Source organism: Capra hircus, chromosome 8 (assembly GCF_001704415.2).
Source record: "Capra hircus breed San Clemente chromosome 8, ASM170441v1, whole genome shotgun sequence".
Classification (NCBI taxonomy): domain Eukaryota; kingdom Metazoa; phylum Chordata; class Mammalia; order Artiodactyla; family Bovidae; genus Capra; species Capra hircus.
Window position 1 is genome coordinate 76,260,451 of NC_030815.1, and position 26,187 is coordinate 76,286,637.

A 26,187-nucleotide genomic window follows, 5' to 3' on the forward strand; every position below is an offset into this window, starting at 1 on the left:
TGAGGGCAGAAGGGGACAACAGAGGATGAGATGACTGGATAGCATCACTGACTCAATAAGTATGAGTTTGAGCAAACTCCAGGAGACAGTGAAGGACAGGGAAGCCTGGCGTGCTACAGTCCATGGGGTTGCAAAGAGTCAGACACAATTCAGCAACTAAACAACAACTGACTTTCTGAGTGATATTTACCAAGATCTGAGCAAGCTCAGTTTGCTCATGCTCTCCCTCCCTCCTTCTCTGACAGAGTACCCACGAAGGGCTGCTTTAGAAGATTCTCCTTGAACACAGACAAGCCTGCATCCATGTGAGCCAGTTCACAAACTGGATAGCTCGTCTTTCATTCATCCAACAGATACTCCCTGGGCACTTAAGTGCGCTAGACACTGGCCCAGACACTTGGAATACAGTTAAGTCTGAGCCTGATTATGGTCTTGGCCCCATCCTGGAGGGTGATACAGATGTGCAACAAAAAAAACCAACACACAGACAAGATAACGTGAGCGCTATGAAGGGAATAACAGGATTCATCATTGATAACTTGGCAGGAGTAGGGTTTTGGGGGGTAAAGCTTCAAATGGAGCTGTTGTGGAAAGATCGTCTTAGGGTGATAATTTACCCTACATCTGAAGAGGAGACAGAAGGGTCCATTGTTGCAAAGGTACCTTATCATATACTGAATGTTTCTCTGTCATACAGAAGTTTATTTAGGGGTTCCTTTCTGGCCCCCAAGTCAGAGTTTTCATTACTTTTGCTTTACGGTGATGATAGGTTAGCAGCAGGCTTTGGTCTAAGCCCTTAATATATATTCTCTTGGGGATGCTGATCTTATTTTTCAGAGTGTCTTTGTCTTTTTCATATTAGAAAATGTGTTTTCTATTGCTATGGGTCAATTAATACTCATGACAACCCTGTTAACTAGGGTTATTATCTATAAATTTTACAGATAAGGGAACAGAGGCTTTAAGATTAGGAGCTACTTCCTACAAAAATAAACATCATACCCTCCCGTAAACACACAGCATCACCCTTTTTCTAGACAGTCACCCACCCTGTCAATTCCACCTCCTAATTCTTCTTCCTCACCCACTTCCCAGTCCTAGCCACCTCTTTGGAGTCTGAGGCAGCTGCCCTCTCACCCTCTGACACATCCATCTCAGGGCATCTAGATACAAAGCAAGTGTTTTAAAACACTAATATGTTCACTTCACTCACTTAAAACTGTCAGATAGCTTCTTTCAGACATACCCAGCAGGGATTTTCTTGGAACCTTTAGCTCATAAATTTAGAACAAAAGCTTAGTGATAATTTCTCATGGACACAGAATCTTAACAACGAAAGACTGATTTCATATACTTAATGGAAAATCTAAAGATGAAGAACAATACACAGCATTTGCTTAAATTACCTTCCCAATTAGGTTCCAAAGTATGATGCTAGAAACGTCTCTAGGGCTTCAGGACAAAAGGTATTAACTTTTGAAGTGAATGAGCTTAATGTTTTGTCTTCTAGGATTCTTTTTCTTTTCATTTTCTGGTATTCCAGATTCTATCAGTTAAATCAAAGAGGAAGGGCGGCCACAGTGAGGTGAGGGGCAGGATAAGCCGAACTCTATGAAAGCCTGAGAAGTAGCATGAGATGCTTTAGCTTCAAGGAAATGGGCATCTCAGCCTCTATTTCCAACTCTCTTCTGCCAACCAGAAAAGTCATGAAGGACCCGCTGAAGACTGAGAATCACAAGTCCTGCTGACAGCTCTAAGAACTTCCGCAATCCCTCATGTTTTCCTAACTTTCCACTAAGATGTGGATCTTCATCTTATCTACAAACAAGAAAGAGCATATCACTCCAAGCAGTCAGCTTTCCATAAGAAATAAAAGTTAAAAAAACATGTTCATGAGAAGACAGATGTATTGCTGGGCTACTACCTCTATCTTCCAAAGAATGAATTTAGTCCCTGCCCCTCCAAAATCGACTATAAGATTTCCGAACAAAATGTTTAAAATGAGCATACTCTGTTTGAATAGGGAAATGTTTACATACTTAAAAAAATAGAAATAGAGCAAAGAATATAAAAAACTAACAAGTTATTTTTAAATGACATAAAAAGCCTAATGTGCATTGTACTTATGAGTTCTCAGTGGAAGCAGGTTAGAACTCTGAATTTTTTGTTTTATTCCATAGCATGGCTTATATGTAATCTTAGGGCTTAGGGTCAGGAACAGAAAAGTCAGCTAGAATGGCTCCCCTTCCGTTAACCATCCACCCTTTAGTGAGAAGATCCCAGGCATTGTGCAGGGAGGGGCATGCAGTTAGACCAGACATGTAAACTGATGGTTAGAAAGAGGGGTTTTAGGAATCAAATACAAGTGGCACCTCCAGAGAAATGGACAGCAGAGTGGTAGTTACCAGGAGCTGTGGGAGTGGGGATGTGGAGATGTTTGTCAGAGGATACAAACTTACAGTTGTTAGATTAACAAGATCTGGGATCTAATGTACAGTATGGTGATTATAGCTAGTAATGTAATATTATATACTTAAATATTGCTGAGTCGATCTTATGTTCTCACCAAAAGAAAGAAATGATAATTATGCTATGGGAGGAAAGTGTTAGCTAACTCTATGGTGATCATCATTCTGTACCATATAAATGTATCAAATCAATACACTGTACATCTTAAATTTATACACGGTTGTACATAATTATGTCTCAATAAAGATAAAAAGAAGAATAAATGCAAGAATGAAAGAAAAGAAAGCTATTAATACTTTCTTCAGAGCCAGGAGCATGTCATAGGGGCGGGGCCACTTGACCAAACAGTATGGACTGAGCCGGTGGAGCAGAGGAAAGTTGGAAGAGCAGCCCCAGCAAAGGAAACAGCAGAGAGGATCCTGCATGGGTCTGCAGTACTGGGTGTGTGTGTGAGGGGGGAAGGTGGAGAGCTGCAGTCACAGAATGATGAGAGGGTCAGGCAGGACCAATGGAGGGAAATATGGTGAGTGTGGACCAGATTGCGAGCAGCCATGAACACCAGGGCTGGACTTTGCTCCACAGTCAATGGGGAAGGTTCTAGAAACTACTTCTAATAAGGGTGATGGCTCCAGCAGGAGTTTAGAGAATGGGTTAGATGAAGATAAGTAAGGAAGATACTGCAGTGTCCTCAGAGAGAGAAGAGGGGACCTGGAATGAAGATGTAACAGCCGGCTGAAGAGTTGGGGCAATGTCAGTTACCCCTGGGATGGACTTGACAGGGGTGGCCGAGTCGATGTGGGTACGGGAGAGGTATCAAGGCAAGGATGGCTTCCAGGTCTTTGGCTGGGGCAACTTCATGGATATTCTGTCATTCACCAAATCAGAGCAGGGGCAATTTGGAGACTGGGATTTGAGGAAGGAAGAGAACATGAGGGTAGTTATAAGCCCATTAAGTTTGATGGGTTAGCTGTGAGCTATTACATGGCATCCAAGTGGAGGTGGCCAACAAGCAGAGGAGAGTGCAGGGTGGCAGCGTGGGGCTGAGCACTAATACAAGGAGGCTAATCCAAGAGAAACAGAGAGAAGGTCAAGGACACTCTCATTAGTGAAAACACTGCATCTTGAATCCTGTCTCCTTATTCCAAGTTAAGTGGTCTCCATTTCCAAACACCAGTGAATAGCAAGCTTAACTGTCTTCCAATGGTGGTTAAGATAATATTTTAAAATAACTAATTGATTAATTCATTCATGCTCACAAAAGTCCCGGAAGCCTTTTCTTGATCCTCAGCCCAGAGAGCAAACTTATCCCACCCAACAATAAAACAACCACCACAAAGACATAACTGTAAATCTCACAAACCATTCTCCAAGACAGACACACCTCCCCCAGCTGCAAACTGCACAAAAGGAGCCACACTCTAAGTAAAAGGAGAACTGAAGGGGTCACAAGTAGAGGAGAGTGTGAGATAAGACACCTAATCTGCGAGGATCAGGTAGCATTCGTTGACAGCAATAAGGTGCCCCATGGGTGTCATCACCCAACAAGCCACTCATCAATTGTGCAGATGCAGAGTTGTCCGTTCCCCTCTTATTCACTGGCCCATGGCACACTTAAAACCCTGTGAATAAAGATATGCCTGAATACCTATAGATATCCTCTATAGGATGGTGGTAACATTTTGGAAACCTTCCAGAGCTCTCCATACATGAAACCAGATGAAAATCTCCCACAGACATTGGATAGGGACTAGGAATTTCACAGCTATAATGCATTCTTCAAAAAAATGCATGAGGAATTTCCCTGGAGAAGAATTTAAGCCATCTCTCTCACTAAGATGACCTATAATTCAGATTTTTCCTTCCATATAAATGAAGACCTTTTCCCCTATCCTGGTCAAACCCAGGACTTAAAATTTTGAGATGTTCCATAACTTAGATGTATCAAGGCAATTTATGCACAGTGCAGTTTCATCACATGCCAACGTAGGTGCCCAGAGGTTTTCCTGGAAGAAACAGGTGCCAATGCTGTCCTTACTGGCCCCAGTTAGCACAGCTGCCTTTGGTCTGTTTAGGACTCTCAACCAAGAGTCTATTTCCTTAGCCTCTATACAGGGTGAATTTGTTTTCTCATTACTTCTGCTGTATTATTTCACTCCCTCCAGGCACAAGTCACCATTACAGATAAACCATTTTTGTCTGAGTAGAGGAAATTGAATTGGGCTACATTAATAAATGGAGCTCTATTTTTTTTCCATATTTCCCAACAGCTTTACAACTGGTATTAAGAATCAGGCATCTGTGTCTCTCTGTTGGGAAAAATCCAGGCTCTTCTGGAACTATGGACTCCTTATGTTGCTGCTCTGTAACCAAGGAGCTAGAGGCATCAAGCCTCAGTCCTTTACCCAGCACAGCAGCCCGGAGCCTCTCTCTCTTGCACTTTAATTACATGCTCAAGATGAGAAACACAAAGGGCCAAGAAATGCAAGAAAAATGTCTAGCCACTCTATACCACTTTACAGTTTTGTAAAGCTACAATAAGAGACATTCATGTATTTAATTTGGTGGGAGGTAGGAGAATGAAAGATACTTTTGTATATTTATGTGATTAATAATGTATATATCTTAAAATTGTGACTGACTTCACTCTGTGTGATAGTCTCTAGGTCCATCCACGTCTCTGCAAATGGCACAATTTTGTTCCTTTTTATGGCCGAGTAATATTCCATTGAATATATGTACCACATCTTCTTCATCCATTCCTATGTTTATGGACATTTAGGTTGCTTCCGTGTCCTGGCTATTGTGAATAATGCTGCAGTGAACACTGGGGTGCATGTATCTTTTGAACCGTGGTTTTCTTCAGATATATGCCCAGGGTTGGGATTGCTGAATCATATGGTAGTTCTATTTTTAGTTTTTTAGGGAACCTCCAAACTGCTTTCCATAATGGCTGTGCCAGTTTACATTCCCATCAACGTGTAGGAGGGTTCCCTTTTCTCCACACCCTTTCCAGCGTTTATTGTTTGTTTGTTTTTTTATGATGGCCATTCTGACCAGTGTGAGGTGATGCCTCGTTGTAGTTTTGATGTGCATTTCTCTAATAATTAGTGACGTTGAGCATCTTTTCATGCATTTGTTGACCATCTGTATGTCTTCTTGGCAGAAATGTCTATTTAGGTCTTTTGCCCATTGATTGGGCTGTTGATTTTTTTTTTTATATTCAGCTGGATGAGTTGTTTGTATAGTTTGGAGATTAATCCCTTGCATTTGCTTTATTTGCAAATATTTTCTCCCATTCTGAGGGCTTTTTGTCTTGTTTATGGTTTCCTTTGCTGTGTAAAAGCTTTAAGCTTAATTAGGTCCCATTTGTTTGTTTTTATTTTCATTACTCTAGGAGGTGAGTTGAAAAAAGGTTTTGCTATGATTTATGTCATGGAGTGTTCTGCCTATGTTTTTCTCTAAGAGTTTTATAGTGTCTGGCCTTATAGTTGGGTCTTTAATCCATTTTGAGTTTATTGTTTTATATGTCAGAAAGAGAAAAATGAGTATTGTATAATATCACTTATATGTGGAATCTAGAAAATGACACAGATGAATTTATTTGCAAAGCAGCAACAGAGACACAGACATAGAGAACAAAAGTATGGATACCAAGGGGGAAGGAGGAGTGGGATGAATTTGGATTGAGATTGTCATACATCCACTACTATCTTGATAACTAATAAGAACAGAGAGCTCTACTCAATGCTCTGTGGTGACCTAAATGGGAAGAAAATTTTTAAAAAAAGAGGATATATGCATATATATAGCTGATTCACTTTGCTGTACAGTAGACACTAACCCAACATTGTAAAGCAACTATAATTTAATAAAGATAAATAAAAAATTAAAATTGTATGGGACTATTTAATGTCACAGAGATATGTTATATTTTAAGTGAAAAAGCAGATTACAAAACAGTATATCTAGTGTATTCTGATATTTATTAAAAATATATAAATGGATTATATACATTCATACCACAATTATTTTTGACTTTTTATACTGTTCATGGGGTTCTCAAGGCAAGAATACTTGAATGGTTTGCCATTCCCTTCTCCAGTGGACCATGTATAGTCAGAACTCTCCACCATGACCTGTCTGTCATGGGTGGTCCTGCACGGCATGGCTCATAGCTTCATTGAGTTACACAAGGCTGTGATCCACGTGATCATTTTGATTAGCTTTCTGTGGCTGTGGTTTTCATTCTAAAGGCTGTAGGATTTTAGTTCTTGCTTCTTGGTTTTTCTAGTAGTCATGTACAGATGTGAGAATTGGACCATAAAGAAGGCTGAGCACCAAAGAACTGATGCTTTTGAACTGTGGTACTGGAGAAAACTCTTGAGAGTCCTTTGGACAGCAAGGAGATCAAACCAGTCCATCCTAAAGGAAATCAACCCTGAATATTCATCAGAAGGACTGATGCTGAAGCTGAAGTGCCAATACTTTGCCACCTGATGCAAAGAGCTGACTAATGGGAAAAGACCCTGATACTGGGAAAGATTGAAGGCAAAAGGAAAAGAGGGAGGCAGAGGATAAGATGGTTAGATAGCATCACTGACTCAACGGACATGAATTTGAGCACACTCCAGGATATAGTGAAGGACAGGGAAGCCTGGTGTTCTGCAGTTCATGGTGTCACAAAGAGTTGGACATGACTTAGTGACTGAACAAAAACAAAGAATACCATAGTTTTAACATAGGGGATTTCAGATTTCTTTTTTTTTTTTTTTCAGATTTCTTTTAAATTTTGGATTTGTGGCTTCTGTATTTTCCAAGTTTTTTACAATGACTATACATACTATAACTTTTGATTTCAGACTAAAAACAAAAACAGAACAAAACATGTTTGACTTCTGGCAAACCCTAATCCTAGAAAATCATTCTCCTTATAGACTTTCTTTTACATAAACAAAGGCTGTCCTAGCTGCATTTAGAATTCATTCATTCATTTGTTCACTAATTTGGCAAGCATTAATTTAGCTCCTACTGTGTATCAGAACATCTCTAAGTGGTGGGTATAATGTGGGGATAAGGCAGGCAAAGTTTTTGCTATCATGGAGCTGATGTTTTAGTTAAGGAAGACAGTCAACAAACAGGAGGACAAATGAATAAATTAGAAAGTGCTTCAAAGTGCTAAACACTCTGATGAAGATCAAACAGGGTGGTGGCATAAGAGAGAACAACTTGTTCTCTCTTAGGTTTAGAGAACCACTCAGAATTGGGTACTTAGAGTTTCCAGGGAGCTGAAACTTGAGGTAAGACTTAAAGAAACAGCCAATCATGCAAAGATCAAAGGAGACGCCCTTCTAGGTAGATATATCGGCTGTTCAAAGACCCTGTGGTGGCCACAAACTAAGAGGACCAGCGTGGTAGGAACACAGAGATTCAAGAGGAAAGCAGTAGAAAATGGTCTAAGGGAGGGTAGAGGGCCAAGCATGAACCTCAGAGGCCAAAGTGAAGAGCTCAGATTTGAACCTAACTAGATACAAGTTCCACTTGTAAAAAATCACCCTGGCTGCTGTGTGGAAAACATGGGTGGGGGCAGGGGGCCAGTGAAGAAGCAGAGCTATTGTTATCTCCTGAGGGAAACAAGAGTGCCTGCAGCCAGCATGATGCGGAGGCCATGATTCTGGGGTGTATTTGAAAGTGGATAGGATTTTGCTGATGGATCTGACAATTTTGTATTTCATGACACACCACTGGCCAGTGGGAGAAGATTAACCAGAGAAGATGGGCATTTAAAATCAGACCCATCTACTCAAGATGGGGCCAGTGCTGGGAAAAGTGTTCTGGGGAAGAACAGAAGATTGCCCTGAGAGACGTGAGACAGGACGGGAGCTGCATGCAGGCTGTCTACCAGCAAAGTATGGTCCAGCCCCAGGGAGACGGGCCGTCAAGGCCCTGGAGGCGTAGACTACCAGGGCTACCACCAGGGCTGGGACTAAGGAAGAGAGCAAGGCTGGCGTATGGACTGGGAGAAGACCAGGCAGGGTGAAAGAGAAAGCAAGACTCACATCCTGTGCCACAGAGCTGGGCTTCATCTTATTCATCCCCTCGCAGAGTAGGGTGGGATTGGCCCTGGAGTCAGGGGTGGAGCTAAGCCTGAAATCACGCAGCTGTAGCAGAGGGGTTCAGGCAGGAACTGATGAGCCCAGAGATCACAAGAGCCATTTTCTTTTTTCTAACATGGATACTCCGTCCTTTAATGGCAAAATCCAGTCTGCATTCAGGTTATCATGTGGGTCATCCTCATAACCCTATTTATTTCTCTTTCAGCCAGAGCATTGACCCATTTAAAATTTTTTTGTGTGCGGAAGTGGAGATTGGGGGATTAAAAATGTTCAAATTGGACTTTTCTAGGAGACATTAAAGGATGTGAGGGCTCTTTTAAGTGAGGAAGTGTTCATTTTATATTCTCTTTTAAGCTAGTTGCTATTAATTTTCAATTTCATGCGGGAAGTTTACAATTTACAAAAACGCAAAAAAATGTAACCCTGCTTTTATAGATCATTGTGCTACATGCTTACTGTTTCATTAACCACATTAAAAAAGATATTTATACTTTTTCTTTTCTGAGGTAATGATGAATGATCCAAAAACATGTCATTAAGAAGAGCAGGAATGTGGGAAAGCAACAGTGAAGGACAGAGTGTGGAGGAAACTTAGAAGCCATCTCACCTTGTTTTTAAAAGAGGAAATAAGATCCAGGTACTGCCAGTGTCCAGCATGTTCCAGAGAAGAAGTAAATACTTATCAAGTGAATGAATGAACTCCAGCCCTCTAAAATCTCTATCCAATGCTCTTTCTACAACCAGAGGATCCCCACTAAGGCTGTGTCCTGCATACACTCAGAAAGTAGAGTCCATCTCACTCCTGGGCATATATCTGAATAAAAATATTATTTGAAAAGATGCATGCACCCATATACTTATAGCAGCACTATTCGTAACAGTGAAGACATGGAAACAAGCTAACTGTCCATCAACAGATGAATGGATGAAGACGATGTGGTACACATGTAAATGTAATGTAATGTAAATGTAATGGAATACTATTTGGCCATGAAAAAGAATGAAGTAATTCCATTTGCAGCAACATGGATTAACCTAGGGATTAGCATACTAAGTGAAATAAGTCAGACAAAGAAAGACAAATACCATATGATATCAGTTATATGTGGAATCTGAATTATGGCACAAATGAACCTACCTACAAAACAGGCTCACAGACATAGAGAATAGACTGGTGGTGGAGGGCAGGATGGATTGGGAGTTTGGGATTAGCAGATGGAAACTATTATATGTAAGATGAATAAACAACAAGGTTCTACTGTATAGCACAGGGAACTATAATCAGTGTCCTGTACTAAACCAGAATGGGAAAAATATGAAAACTAATATATATATTAATGAATAACCTTGCTGTACAGCAGAAATTAGCAACACTGTAAATCAACTATACTTCAGTAAAATAAATTTTAAAAAAAGAATGTGAAGGATGTTGAAACAATAACAACAGCGACAAAAAGAGAGTCCAGCACTCGTGTAAATTGGGAACTCTGGGCAACCGCAGAACAAGTCAGCAAGAGTGACACAGCATCTGCCGAAGAGCTTGGCTAAAGTCTAGACTCTGCTTGGGTGACTCACCCTGGTTTACTAGCGTGGAAGACTGAAAGTATGTAAAATGGCATGTCACCACTGTAACTAGAGCAGATAGATCTCACATCTATTTTAGGAATCTGCAGTTTTGGCGTGAACAGGGATTTCAGAGTTTCAAAAACAAGCCCTTCATTTTATTCTTGGTGGACTCATCCGTAAGATCTAGAGCAGCTATAGCCAAACCTATTTTTGGGGGAATATGTTTGCTCATACTCAAGTAAAAAATGAGTATTTATAAATCAGATACATGTACAGCTGTCAATTCTTTAAAAACTTATTTATTTATTTCTGGCTGTGCTGGGTCTTCGTTGCTGCATGGAGTTTTCTCTAGTTGTGGAAGGGGGGTTACTCTCTAGTTGCAGAAGCGGGGCTAATCTCTAGTTGCAGTGCACTTTGCGGTGGCTTCTCTTATGGAGCATGGGCTTTAGGCGTGTGGGCTTCAGTAATCGTGGCTCACAGGCTTAGTTGCCCCGTGGCATGTGGGATCTTCCCAGACCATGGATCAAACCCATGACCTTTGCGTTGCAAGGTGGATTCTTAACCACTGCACCACCAGGGAAGTCCTGTGTACAGTCTTGATGTATTATAACCTTTATAAAATCTACACAATAGAAATTGTTTGAGGAGGTGATAAAAGCTAAATCCCTAGAAGTCTGAATAGTCATTTCCTCCACCCTAGTGGGCCACTGGGGAAACCCATGGTCTGGGAGCTATGGCTCCAGGGCCTCCAGTTTTCCATCAGCCAAACCAAGAGGAAGGCTGCCCTACTTTGCAGATGGCCTTGATGCACCCCAGTGGACATGCCCAACATCCAGTCTTGTACCAACTAACCAGAGCCTCTTTGCTGAACCCTGCCCATACTGTCCCAGACCTACCTAAAAGAGTGGAACTAGCCTGTACTGCCCGACACTTTCTTTCACATAATTGGCATCAGGCCTTAACAGAAGAGGAAGGGAGGAAGGGAGATTCTGTGAGCTGCTGCCTTCATGTCAGCCTGGGTATCATAAAGCGTATTTACTTAACACTCACTACCAATCCGCTAATAAAAGCATGAGAAAATAGAATCCCATGCTGACTATGGAATCCAGAAAATTATAGCCTCTGCTTTCTAATGACACTGGCTTAGCAATATCTTCACTTTTCTTCTCCTGCGGTTTCTTAGAGATGGTGGTGGGAGTGTTTTCTTGTCCAAATGCCAAAGCAGAATATCTTGCCTGCCACAGACCACACTGGCTGTCACAGCTGCGCATGCTGACGCTCTTGCCTGGCTCACATCCCAGCCCTCAAGGAGCGCGACCGAATTACTCCATGGGACACTTGACTGATTTTTTTTTTTTTTTACCCCAGCTGAAGCCTTTAAAGCAATTAATTATTAATACTTTAGTGCGGCAGCCAAGAGCCAACCTGAGCGGGAGCGGTGATGTGGGAAGCTCCGAACTGAATTGCTCTCACTAATAAGACAAAGGTTCTCAGCACAAGACAATGAGTAATTAGAACTAGGCCTGGAGTGAGCTATTCTTTATTTAACAGATTCAGCTTTAAAAATCAGAACATGATTCCCAGAGGGAGACAGCCTTCCTGCACGAAGGCTGTTTGCCCTGCAGCCCGGCTCTATCAGGAATTCTGTTTGGTCGGCACCTCTATCCACAGCCTTCCCACCATGGGGGCCCCGGGGAGGCGATGCTCCCAGTGGGTTGGACATTTCTGAGGAGACATTGGGTCCTGGCAGGCTGTGACTGAACCAAATGCTCAAATCCTGCCTTGAATATGCAGCAGCTCTTCTTACCACTCACACAAGTTCCCTACACTTACACAGAGTAAGATGTCTCTTTTGATAATTCACTTGATATGATTGAAAACTAAATGCAGTTCCCTAGTTAATGGTTCTGTTTTCACAAGAAGTCAAACTGTTTTAGATGTGTTTGATGTCATGTAAGACACTCAAGCCAGGAATCTGGTAATCAGAACCTGATCCCAAACCCAGATGTACCTAGCTCTGTGACTTTGGGCACACTGTCCTCTCTCTGGGTTTTCTCACCTGTAGATTCCAAAGAAAAGAGACCATGGACTATCAGTCAGTTTGCCAACACTTGGGCTAGAACATCCTTAAGATTCCTTCTAACCTCCAAAAGCTATGAAAAATATTCCTGTCTGCAAGTTCCCATTCTCATTGCGAAAGACCTCAAACCACAGTCCGGGAATTTGACCTTGACATTAGGCAAAAGAACTGAAGAATTTAGAGCTAGGAATCATTTGAGTGGTGCTCAAGTCTTATCTTCTTGTCTTAGAGACGAAGAATATGAGGCTCCCAAAGGTGGATGAGCCGAGACCAGAGCTTGTGTTTCTCTCTGCTGCAAGGCATTAGTGCAGAAACAGAACAGCTATCCACAGCCCTGCTGTGTTTATGCCAAGGAGTAGGATATGTCTTAAAATGAACAATTTAAGGGATTTAGCCGACTACAGAACTGAGGTGATGCACACACTGTTGGCATCATATGATGTAAAAATACAAAATCCTGGCAAGATAAAAACACTTAAATTGCATCAGGAACCAAGCATTTAGCTTCCTTCCAGCAATGTAAACACTTCAAATTTCAAAGATCTCTTTCAAGTGAAATGAACTTACGAGTACGTAACTCATCAGAAGATACCAGAAACCAAAGTTCCAAAGATGACAGAAACTCCAAAGAAAAGCACAAAGTGGGGAAGATGGAAGCCTTGAAGAGCTTGCAAAAGTGAATATGCAGAGCTCGCTCAGGCTTCTATTTCTTCCCCTGAGTTGCTCTCGGCATTTCCTATCCTAGAGGAGTTGCCGACCCAAACTTCTCGAATTCAAACAATGCGATAAGGAATTCTGAAATTTGGCTCTGCAGTTATAAATAAAACCAGAAGCTGACCTCTGCTCTGCTGAGGCTCCTAGCTCCTGTGGAAGCAGGCTTGGCTGCTCTCTGCTTATTAGCAGTGGGAGACTGGGGCCATAACATGGAAAAGTTTGGGAGAGTCCAAACCTGTGCAATGCCAAAAAGATGCTTAAAACAGTATTTTGTGTGAGTTCTAATTCAGGATGTTAACCCATTTGTCCACGTTTGAATTAAGTATGTTCCCAATTCATTGTTTGACCTATAGTTCACTTTATGATACATTTTCATGCACTTATGCTTTCAACATTAAGCAAACAAAGCAGGAATTTTAAAAACTGCACATGCAGGATGACTGAAATGGCATTAAAATGGATACGGAAGAAAACTATTAACACAATGATTGCCTCTAGGAGGTGGGACAATCTGGGAGGTAATTTTTTTCTGCTTATTTATGCCTTTTTGTACTGTCCAGATTTTCTAGAAGATGATGAATTAGTTTTATAATAAGAAAATACAAACAAACAGGAAACCCCAAATCCAATGGCAGGGACAAGAGCCTGTGCTGACTCATCTGCTGTCACCAGGTAGCACTACCTATAAGGGCAAAGGTGAGCCCATTGGATTTCTAAACAGTTCCTGGAGTTCGATGAAACGTAAAAAAAATTTCTGATAGACAATTGCATCACTCACAGTGCACATCCTGATATATACCCTAAGCCAAAAGGAAGAAATTACTTAGGACACGGTGGGAAATGGCACGGAGGAGAGACACTAATACACTGAGGAAATCTGTTTCAGCCCTGGCCAGGGAACTCTATAAAGGAACAAAAGAGGGAGAGGAAGTTTCATATCAGATAAGCAGGGAGGAGACCAGACTCGGTAAAGGCAGTGTAAGCATGGCAGCCTTGGGCTGTTAGACATGCCAGCAATGATGGGATGGGAACAACTGTGTAGGGAATGTGAGGCTCTGCCTGGTATGGTGCAGAAAGACCTGCACATAGAGAACAGAGTTGGCCCTGTGGGTCACCTTTTAAGTGTTACGGTGGAGTGGGGTGGTCACGAGTATGGCATGCTTGATGGCTGAGAACTGTACTTTTTTATATGCTCAAAATGCCTTCACAGGTTCACATATAGATTTTTTAGAATTTCAACGATGCCAACTTAAATCACTTAGGGTTAGGGCTAAACACTGTAAATAACCCTTAAAACACCCCATTTCCTCCTCTGCCCACACACAGTCACATCCATGACATATATGTGCATTTATACATACAAACACACACAGAAACAGAGCTAAGGGGTGGCTTGGGAGAATAAGTTTTACCATCTACTTAATTCCCGTCTATTCTGTGATATAGATACTTTTCTCAATCATATGCAAATGCAGGTTTAAGCCACCATCAAACCAACCACATTGCTACTTGCAAGGCGCTCCTTTATGGAAACTTTGGTGTCTCCGCTGTGCTTTCTGTTTTGCCAGCAAGAGGGTTTCAAACATTTTCTATTCTTATTAGTTGTATCTATCAAGAAGATGAAAGCATGGTTTCCTGCCTGTTGAACTATGCCAACTTGTACCATCACTCTGGTGGACGGCAATGCATTCCCCTTCTCTACCATAATCTTTTTTTCCTTAATGAAAAATACACTCTACTAATAAAACATGCAAGCATTTTGCTCCCTGCACTGTGGGGACCTTATTCAAGTGAAAATGTCATTTTCACCTAGAAAAATTCCCATTCTGAAATTTTTCTTCTTTGGAAATTTTCATAAACTCTGAGGGGCACTTTTCAAATGCTTTGCTCTATTCATCTCAAGCTTTCCACAGCACTAATCTACTGGGATCCTGTAACTAAGCAACTTTGGGGTGACACTGAAAACGTTTCTGTTGCTTAGTGATGCCTAAGAACTGATTTTGTTTTTTCTCTACTCAGACACAGCCAGCCTCACAGCTGATCCTCCAGCTGTCGTTTGAGTGGCTTGGGGTAACATGTTCTCACCCAGAACACCTCTGAGCTCATCTGGGCAACAGTGTTCTCCCCAGCTATCTTTGGGAATCTTCAAGTTCCAGGAAAAACAAAGACTGTCAGGACTTCCCTGGTGGTCCAGTGGTTAAGAATCCGCCTTGCGAAGCAGGGGACACCAATTTGATCCCTGGTCCAGGAAAATCCCACATGCCACAGAGCAACTAAGCCTGTGGGCCACGATTACTGAATACCTGTGCCCTCAGCATGCCTTTGCTGCTTGGTTTGGCTCTTGCTGAGACATAAAAAGGGCTAAAGTATCACAACACAAGGATAAAACTGAATTCATCACACTGTATCTGCCCAGAAAGAGAGCCCATCCACAAAGGTGGAGGCACCTTTGTTGAAAGCTGTATTCTCTGCCTCTCTTCTCTTTATATATCAGAGATACTTGAATCTATTTAATTATGTACTTATCCCTATGGAATATCTAAATTCCACTATCTGATACTCAAAGACAAGACATAGGAAGCAGGATATGACTCAAAAATAGTAACTAAAATATAAAGGTATCAAGAACACAGCTATGTTCCCTGTGGGAATTATAACTTTGAATTTCACAGTTCCATCACTTCATGGGAAATAGATGGGGAAACAGTGGAAACAGTGTCAGACTTTATTTGGGGGGGCTCCAAAATCACTGCAGATGGTAACTGCAGCCATGAAATTAAAAGACGCTTACTCCTTGGAAGAAAAGTTATGACCAACCTAGATAGCATCTAGGTCCGTCTAGTCAAGGCTATGGTTTTTCCTGTGGTCATGTATGGATGTGAGAGTTGGACTGTGAAGAAGGCTGAGCGCTGAAGAATTGATGCTTTTAAACTGTGGTGTTGGAGAAGACTTTTGAGAGTCCCTTGGACTGCAAGGAGATCTAACCAGTCCATTCTGAAGGAGATTAGTCCTGGGATTTCTTTGGAAGGAATGCTGCTAAAGCTGAAACTCCAGTACTTTGGCCACCTCATGCGAAGAGTTGACTCACTGGAAAAGACTCTGATGCTGGGAGGGATTGGGGGCAGGAGGAGAAGGGGACGACAGAGGATGAGATGGCTGGATGGCATCACTGACTCGATAGACGTGAGTCTGAGTGAACTCCAGGAGTTGGTGATGGACAGGGAGGCCTGGCATGCTGCAATTCAAGGGGTTGCACAGAGTCGGACATGACTGAGCAACTGAACTGAACTGAAGACAATTTTTCTCTCTTCTCTAGATTGGGGAGTTTTTTCTATCTGCTGGACATTGAACAATACTGTTGTTTCTACTTCTTTCCCTTTTGAGTTGATTCTATATCTTGGAAGTTACTATGATTTGCTTGATTTCAAAACCCACAAAGATACTCCATAAGGCAAAACTTCTTCTAGAAAAGAGAATTTTATTAGATATTTACAGAGCTATTTTGGACTTTTCATGAGAGAGACCTATCAGTGTGACTTTACAGCTGGCGAAAGAATTTCTGTAAAATCACACTGATAGGTCTCTCTCATGAGAAGTCCAAAATAGCTCTATAAATATCTAATAAATGAAAACCCACTCCAGTACCCTTGCCTGGAAAATCCCATGGACAGAAGAGGCAAGTAGGCTACAGTCCATGGGGTGGCAAAGAGTCAGACATGACTTCACTTTCACTTTTCACAATGCATATGTCTCTTGTCCACACAGTTGTAATGTTAATGACAAGGTTAGTATTTAGCAATGGAACTTCACTATAGAAAATGAAGCAAAATGCGAGTTTCTAATTAAATGTAATTAAGGGTCCAGGGGAAAGCTTACCCAAGCACCGCCCCCCCCCGCCCCCCTGTCCTTACATCTGGGGCATTCTGATGGCATCAATAGTCTGGTTTCAATACTCTCCATGGTAACTGCTCTTCCAACCTTTATTCCCATCTAGACTTCCATGTCTACAGATGATGCAAAATCACAATCCCAAGCTTGGATTATCTTTTCTCCCCTTCTCTTCTCCCTTAGCCACATCTTCCTTCATTCAATCTTAAGCTAATCCTGATGTCCAGAAAAAGTGATTTCCACTCCAAACAATCTTCCAGGCATATAGGAGGAAGCCCTGAAAAATCACTGGTGATCAGAAACAAAAGCTGCTTTTATTGCGCTTTTGGAAACATACAAAGACAAAGAAGGCACAGAAAAATGTAGACCAGCAACATGGATCTAGGGACCCTTGGGCTAAGAACATTAATTTAGCACAGAGCTTACAGAGTGAATTGTTGAGACAGAGCATAAAGGCCATTATAACAAATCAGTTCAGTTCAGTTTAGTCGCTCAGTCATGTCTGACTCTTTGCAACCCCATGAATTGCAGCATGCCAGGCCTTCCTGTCCATCACCAACTCCTGGAGTTCACTCAAACACATGTCCATTGAGTCAGTGATGCCATCCAGCCATCTCATCCTCTGTCGTCCCCTTCTCCTCCTGCCCCCAATCCCTCCCAGCATCAGAGTCTTTTCCAATGGGTCACCTCTTCGCATGAGGTGGCCAAAGTATTGGAGTTTCAGCTTTACCATCATTCCTTCCAAAGAGAGGAGCTACCCTATGTCCGAAGTCAGGGGTGGTGGCCAAGAGGAGCTACCCCACGTCTGAGGTCAGGGGCGGCAGCCAGGAGGAGCTACCCCATGTCCAAGGAGTGGTGGCTGTGCGAGCACAGGAGGGCCTAGAGGAGCCACTCCACGTTCAAGGTCAGGAAGGGCAGCAGTGAGGAGACACCCCTAATCCAAGGTAAGGAGCAGCAGCTGCGCTTTGCTGGAGCAGCCGTGAAGAGATAACCCATGTCCAAGGTAAGAGAAACCCAAGTAAGACGGTAAGTGTTACGAGAGGGCATCAGAGGGCAGACACACTGAAACCATAATCACAGAAAACTAGTCAATCTAATCATATGGACCACAGCCTGGTCTAACTCAGTGAAACTAAGCCACACCCTGTGGGGCCTCCCAAGATGGGTGGGTCACGGTGGAGAGGTCTGACAGAATTTGGTCCAATGGAGAAGGGAATGGCAAACCACTTCAGTATTCTTGCCTTGAGAACCCCATGAACAGTATGAAAAGGCAAAATGATAGGATACTGAAAGAGGAACTCCCCAGGTCAGTAGGTACCCAATATGCTACTGGAGATCAGTGGAGAAATAACTCCAGAAAGAATGAGGGGATGGAGCCAAAGCAAAAACAATACCCAGCTGTGGATGTGACTGGTGATAGAAGCAAGGTCCGATGCTGTAAACAGCAATATTGCATAGGAACCTGGAATGTCAGGTCCATGAATCAAGGCAAATTGGAAGTGGTCAAACAAGAGATGGCAAGAGTGAACATCGACATTCTAGGAATCAGCAAACTAAAATAGACTGGAATGGGTGAATTTAACTCAGATGACCATTATATCTACTACTGCAGGCAGGAAGCCCTCAGAAGAAATGGAGTAGCTATCATGGTCACCAAAAGAGTCCAAAATGCAGTACTTGGATGCAATCTCAAAAACGACAGAATGATCTCTGTTCGTTTCCAAGGCAAACCATTCGATATCACGGTAATCCAAGTCTATGCCCCAACCAGTAACGCTGAAGAAACTGAAGTTGAACGGTTCTATGAAGACCTACAAGACCTTTTAGAACTAACACTGAAAAAAGCTGTCCTTTTCATTATAGGGGACTGGAATGCAAAAGGAGGAAGTCAAGAAATACCTGGAGTAACAGGCAAATTTGGTGTTGGAATACGGAATGAAGCAGTGCAAAGGCTAATAGAGTTTTGCCAAGAGAATGCACTGGTCATAGCAAACACCCTCTTCCAACAACACAAGAAAAGACTCTACACATGGACATCACCAGATGGTCAACACCAAAATCAGATTGTATTCTTTGCTGCCAAAGATGAAGAAGCTCTATACAGTCAGCAAAAACAAGACCAGGAGCTGACTGTGGCTCGGATCATGAACTCCTTATTGCCAAATTATAACAAATGGTTCTTGTTATTATCATGCTATGTCCAAGAGGGGGATAGAGATGTCTCCGGAGGCCAACATTCTTTGTATTTTGTACATTTTCCTTCTATTCATGGAATTTGTGGCATCCAGTTGCCCAGTCCTGATTCCAACCCTGAAAATTCCTTTCGGGGAAAGAGTTACTAAAATCCCTTACACTTCAGTATGAATCAGTTGCTATGACCTCCCCCATGGATATTTGCATGCCCAGTTCAGTTCAGTTCTGTCGCTTAGTCGTGCCCGACTGTTTGTGACCCCATGAACCACAGCACACCAGGCCTCCCTGTCCATCACCAACTCCTAGAGTTGACCCAAACCCATGTCCATCAAGTCGGTGATGCCATCCAACCATCTCATCCTCTGTCATCCCCTTCTCCTCCTGCCCTCAATCTTTCCCAGAATCAGGGTCTTTTCCAATGAGTCAGCTCTTCGCATCAGGTAGACAAAGTATTGGAGGTTCAGCTTCAACATCAGTCCTTCCAACGAACACCCAGGACTGATCTCCTTTAGGATGGACTGGTTGTATCTCCTTGTAGTCCAAGGGACTCTCAAGAGTTTTCTCCAACACCACAGTTCAAAAGCATCAATTCTTCGGCGCTCAGCTTTCTTTATAATCCAACTCTCACATCCATACATGACCACAGGAAAAACCATAGCCTTGACTAGATGGACCTTTGTTGGCAAAGTAATGTCTCTGCTTTTTAATATGCTGTCTAGGTTGGTCATATGCCAAGTCATGTTCTTATTATGGGCTGAAGAATTTCCCCCTAAGGAAGGGATTCTTGAATTAAAACTGCAGGTGAAGTTCATCTCTTGGGGACAGAATGACCCACCCTCTTGAAACTGCCCAGTATCCAGATTTTAAATGTCATCATAAAGTTAAGGAAAAGCCTGTTATGTTTGGGTTCATGGTTCTAACAATGTTATCTTATATGAATTTTTAAAAATTTACTTTGAAATTAATGAGAGTGAAATTTGCCTCACCAGGTGTGTGCAGCAAGCAGTGGGGTAAGATTCTTCCCTGAAGTAAGTAAAGCCCTTACAAATAAAACAAGAAACCTAGAAGCACATATATTATATCATTTACAAATATAACAACTTTGGGGCTGAAATGGACCCTTTATATTTTAGCTTGTATTAAAACTGTCAGACAAGGCCCAGTGGAAAAGGGAATAAGGGCATGTAAAAGCACTGAGGCAGAAAGGGGATGAAGAATTTTTTATAACCACTAATATAATTGGATTATAGCCAAGAACATGCCAGTAGAACTTTCTGGAAGGATGGAGATGGTAGCCATTAGCCATTTGTGGCTACTGAGGGCTGGAAATCTAGCTAATATGGCTGAGGAGCTGAATTTTTTATTTTAGGTAATGATGTTAGTTTTAAATAGCTACACATAGGTGCCTGTTCATGTGCTCAGTCACATCTGACTTTGTGGTCCCATGGACTGTAACTCGCCAGGCTCCTCTGTCCATGGAACTTTCCAGGCAAGAATACTGGAGTGAGTTGACATTTCCCTACTCGAGAGGATCTTCCTGACCCAGGGATCGAACCTGTGTTTCTTGCATCTCCTGCATTGGCAGGCAGATTCTTTGCCACTAGCACCACCTGGGAAGCCCACACGTGGGTAATGGCTACCATACTGGATACAGGTCTAACACCATTACTTCTTTAACATGTAATTTTAGGAACGCTTTGTACCAGTGAACTCTCTCTGGAAGAAACTGATAGAACGCTCAGGATAACACAGCCTTCCAGATGCGAACAGTTTACTTACTAAAAACACAGTTTATGACTCACTTTGACCTCCGCCCCAACATATTACCCAAGGTGCCCAGGATTGATGCCTCCCTCATTCCTCCAGGGTAAGCCTGCAATTGCCCGCCTTTGGAAAGAAGCGTACTTACCCTCACCTGGTGGAAGTTCTTCTTCCTGCTCGCTGGGGGAAGGCAGCAGGGGTTGCAGGGGCTCCATGTTAATGATGAGCTGCTTGTTCAAGGAGTGGGAGCTGCGGCTCTGAGAAATATTTGTTCTGAAAACAGATACAAGCCAGAGGGATCTGGTTTCCATCAGGAACACTGGCCCCTCCATCTCAGTTGACTACCCAAGCTGGCCCCTGTCTCTAGACTCACACAGTGCATTAGGCCAGTGTTAAAGATGACACACAGCCCTTTTTATCCTTAAGGTCCTGACATGTCTTCTAATGTCCATGTGTGCTAATGCAACACAGTGAAAGAAAATATCTTTCCCCATATGCCCTCAGACTTGGACATGCTGTGCGACAAGACAAGGCGTTGAAAAAAGACATGGGAAGCAGAAATACACAAGAGAAGGTATCACCGAACTAGATATGCAGAAAAGTGAATGGAGGGCATGGCTCAAAGTAATTTAACAAAGACCAAAACCCACAAAAACAAAAACTCTGCCCAGAAGATGGCACAGGCCATCTACAGCTGAGAGTTATTTTGGTGTTGCTGGATGTCCAACATCTACTATTGATATTTAATATTCCCACTCAAATTCACACCCTACTCACCAAGCAGCCACAGAATGCAGCTCCACTTTCTCCTTTTGAAAGGAGAACATGTGTGTTGGTAGCTGCAACAGGGAGCAGATGGCAAAGAAACTGTGCAGGTTGTCTCATCAAAACTATTGGAGGATAGCCAGGCAGCCCATTTACACTGTCTGCCCTGACAAAGAGGTGGGTGCCTCTGGTGGGTGTTTCAGCACCCTTCCCACCTCCATATTTCCTGTCCAAACTAACACCAACCCATCCTTCAAAGATGATGTCAAATGTCTCCTTCTTGAAGCCCTCCTGGATTGCCTTCACCACTAACTCTCTCTTCCCCTTTCTTCTCACTCTAGTGTCCCTTCTTTCACAACTCAAATTTATTATATTTGTTGCCCTGTAATTACTGGTGTATTAATCAGCCCCACCTTTTCTAAGGCAGAGACTGACCTATCCATTCTCATGTGCCTTTTAGCACCTCTCTTGCCATCTTGTTAAGGGGTGCTCAGTTTGAAACTGAAGCAAACTTGGCATTAAGTTGGCCTTTCAGACTGGCATGGGTGTTCTCCAAGCTAGTTGATGGGATTGCCTTAATAGCCTAAGCATTTCTGTTAGGCATCGGGGCCAGACAGAGAAGAAGCTGGTAGCATCTAGAGTTAAACTCGCTTAACCATGGAGTTCTTGTCTTCATTATCTCATTCTACAATCCTTTATTTTGCAGCTGATATCTATGTATCATTCTGGGGAATCATGGTCCTCATCCTAAACTACTCACTCCCCAGAACCATGATTTTCAAACATTTTGGACCGAGACTCACATTACAGAAATACATTTGATATCATCTCTCTGCACACACACCAGGCCAGGTGGCGCTAGTGGTGAAGAACCTGCCTGCCAATGCTGAAGAGATAACAGATGCAGGTTCAATCCCTGGGTTGAGATGATCCCCTGGAGACAGGCATGGCAACCCACTCCAGTATTCTTGCCTGGAGAATCCCATGGACAGAGGAGCCTGGTGGGCTACAGTCCATAGGGACGCAAAGAGTCAGACGCTACTGCAGCTACTTAGCACACATGCACACTCTACACACACATGCACACACACTTCTGTAGGAAGACATAGCTAAAGTGTTTCTTGTAACAGCAGTAGTCTTGCTATGTGTGAGACTCTATGTTTTACTTTCCATCCTACTTCACATCGTTTAAAGCCCTGGTCTTGGGCACTGTTTTCACTCCATGGCTCCGTAGTGTAGAAAAGCACACATCTCATGGGAGACGGCCAAGGGTCCAGGGGGACAGCAGAAAGGGGCACCTGATCTTGCTGTGAGTGAGGGGAGAGCCAGGAAAGACCTCCCAGGGAAGGTAATGTCTGATAAGTGCTGGCAGGTGCAGTGGTCTATAGGAAAAGGAGGGGAAGCAGGGATTCCTCACAGGGGAAGAAAGGATGGGAGGAGTTAAGAGGGAGATTAAAATCACCAGGAGCGAAGGCTTCTTTTACTGTAAAGGGCTCTTTTTTTTCTCTTCTTTTTTTGAGATTTTCATGGGATTTCTGTCGGCCCTGTGGCTTTCATGACTGCAGTCTTAGTTCTGCAAAGCACATGTTGTGTGTGCAGACTATCTGGTTTTCTGACCTCTGAAAAGCCCATTTTGTGTTCTTGCACAAACTAATTCCAGATCATCCATCTCTGAACACGCATGCCAGCTGAACTGACAAAGGTTCTCCTCCTCCAGAAATCACACTGTAGATCACAACCAGGAGGGACCCACAGTGAGCCTTTAGGGAGGCTCTTCTTTTCCCTATCAGGTGAGTTTCTGTGCTGTGGCCCCTCACTCTCAGAGGCCACCTGCCAGCACACTCTGCCAAAGTGCCAGACCTGCTTTGCAGCCTACTCATGAGCATTCTCCATAGAACAGTTTCTGAGTGAAACTGCTGTAAGGATTCTATTGAGAAGGGAAGTTTCCTTCGGGAACTGAAAGTGTGTTCTAAGAGTGGCTTCAAAAAATGATGGCATAACATCGAGCAACAAATACAAGGTTTGTGGAGTTAAGGCCACCACTCCTTGGAACAAAAGGAAGTGCTGGCCTGTGAGCAAAAGCTCCACCTGAAGAGACTTCAATGTGAACGTGTCTGTCAGATTCTAGCATCCCATTTTTGGATGAGCAGTGATAACAAGAATATCACCACCTCATTTTTATTGCACTTCATAATTTTAATGCCCATAAGAAAACCTAGAAGTCGAGGAGGGATACATGAATCTCATTGTATAGATGAACAAACTGATGATCTGAGACACTGACGTATGTAGGACATTTACCACAGCAACAGAGCCAAGATTAGACCCATTCATGACTCCTCGCTTGTTGCTCATTTCAGGAACAAGTGCTGTTTTTGGGAATCCCTTGGTGGAGGCTCTATGGCCAGGTGGTTTAAGGAGTCGAATCTGAACTCTAAGCTACAGCCCTCTACTTCACTGGGCCCTGGAATGGGCAGGTAATTCTCACCAAGTAGCCAGCTGATAGAGTTTCAGTTGAGGACCTTGTCATCAGCAAAGATCAGTGAGCTAACATGAGAGTGAGCATCTTCTCTTTTTGAAGAAAAGAAAAATCCCAAGACAGTGTTTTCAGTCTGCATCTGTTTCTCTATGTCACACACGTATCAACAGAAGCGGAAGTCCAAGAACTGGCTATACTTTGAAAAGGAGAATCTCAAGGGGGAGGGAAGACAGCTAAGTGAAGTCTTACCGGCACTGTTCTAGATGAGCAGAGCTCCTCGAGCCCTGCCAGACAAAGAGCTCACTACTAGGCTCTCACTTTTGACAGCCGCTGCAAAGAGGTCAAAAACAATTCGAAAATACGATAACTGTTCCAGAGAAACAACTTCCTGCCCTGCAGCCAGCTACTGGGAAGGAACAAGAAGTGGCTGCTGAAAGTGGCACACGTCACCCTGGCTCTGACCACAGTGCTGCTTCTCGGGAGGGCGAGGTCCCCAAGGCAGCACCACAGACAGATCTCAAGTCTCAGAAAATTAGAAGTAAAGCCGTCATCCCATACTCCCAGTGCATACATTCATTCAACAACTGTCTACTGACCTACTTTGACCAAGTGTTGTGTAAAGTGGTGGGTAAGATGGAGGTAACCAAGATAGTCCCAAGCCTTGTCCTCCCAGAGCGTACTTTGTATCATTACTTTAAACAATTTCTTCCTTGTGATGTCAGAGGTTTGAGAGATACTGCCAAAGAACTGAGGGCCGGAAAGGCCTCCTTTCACAAACATGTAAGAGAAGGGAGAGGAAGAGCGAGAAAGAGCATGCGAATCAGGGCTGAAAGGGCCTATAGAGCGTTGGTTGCAGTAATATTCTGGGAGATTTTAGGAGATTCCAGAAAAGAAAAACTATAAATTGAATTGATGGATGTCTCATTTCTCATCTGCTCTGGTGGATCAGTCCACTCCAGGAAAAGCTTTTCACTAGGATGAATCTGAGTCCTCCACCACCTGCACCACCAGTAATCTAGAGTCTGGCTATTCAAAAGTGCAAACCATGAACTAGCCACACGGCCATCATCTGGGAGCACATTAGAAATGCCAGATTCACAAATCGGAATCTTTTTTTAACAGGAACCCTAGATGATCCTGTGCAAGGTACAGTTTAAGAAGCCTTGATCTAGGAAGGCTTGATTCTCACAAATGATGCAAATGTAAATTTAAAAGGCAAATGTAAATTTAAAAGGCAAATGTTTTAAAATATTCTTTCCTGATAATAGCAGCCCACTCCAGTGTTCTTGCTTGGAAAAATCCCATGGACGGAGGAGCCTGGTAGGCTGCGGTCCATGGGGTCGCTAAGAGTCGGACACGACTGAGCAACTTCACTTTCACTTTTCTCTTTCATCCACTGGAGAAAGAAATGGCAACCCACTCCAGTGTTCTTGCCTGGAGAATCCCAGGGACAGGGGAGCCTGGTGGGCTGCCATCTATGGGGTCGCACAGAGTCGGACACGACTGAAGTGACTTAGCAGTTCCTGATCTCATTAACCCTCTGTAGACAGTAACTATGGGCTTTTGGAAAACCTTGCATATTTGGAATAGGTCTTTATGAAAGTATACTGTTAAAAACATTTTCTTACTTGGTGTTTGTGCCTTCAAGGGGGTTCCCCAGGATCGAGTATTTCTTTTAAGATCAAACACTCATGCTTCTAAGCTGGAAGAATAAAGCCCAAGCTGAGTCCCTAGGGTAGGTTTGCCTCCCAGCTTCTAGGAGAATGCAGAGGCTTCTAGACAGCAGATGCTACAGAGAAAAGAGCATAGGACTCAGGGGCACAACACTGGAGTTCTAGGCTTACTTGTATCACCAAAATATTTATGATCTCAGACAAATCATTTAACTTCTCCAAGACTCAAGTTCCCTTATGTGTAAAATCGAAACATTGAACCAGGTGATCCCTGAGGTCTTTCTAGACCAAAGAATCTGGAAACATTCCAATGATATGTCCTACTATTTCTTCTTTTTGTTTCTGCTTCACTGAGTAACCACAATTGGAGGCAGAGGAGGAGCTCTTTTATTTTTTAAAAAATGACCATTGTCATTAACAGGTAAACTCTAAGACTTTCACAGGCATTGCTCCAAGGGGGCCCAGCCTGGGTGCCCCTGATTCCCT

General features: G+C 42.9%; 1 protein-coding gene across 2 annotated transcripts in view; it reads right to left on the minus strand.

Annotated features, from left to right (window-relative positions):
• Positions 1–26,187, minus strand: part of FRMD3 (FERM domain containing 3) — a 352,765-nt gene that overhangs the window by 58,309 nt on the left and 268,269 nt on the right. For both annotated transcript variants that reach the window (XM_005684098.3, XM_018052405.1), the window contains exon 13: positions 20,933–21,057. In XM_005684098.3, coding sequence (XP_005684155.1) covers positions 20,933–21,057 — 125 coding nt within the window. The remainder of the gene's footprint in view (positions 1–20,932; positions 21,058–26,187) is intronic.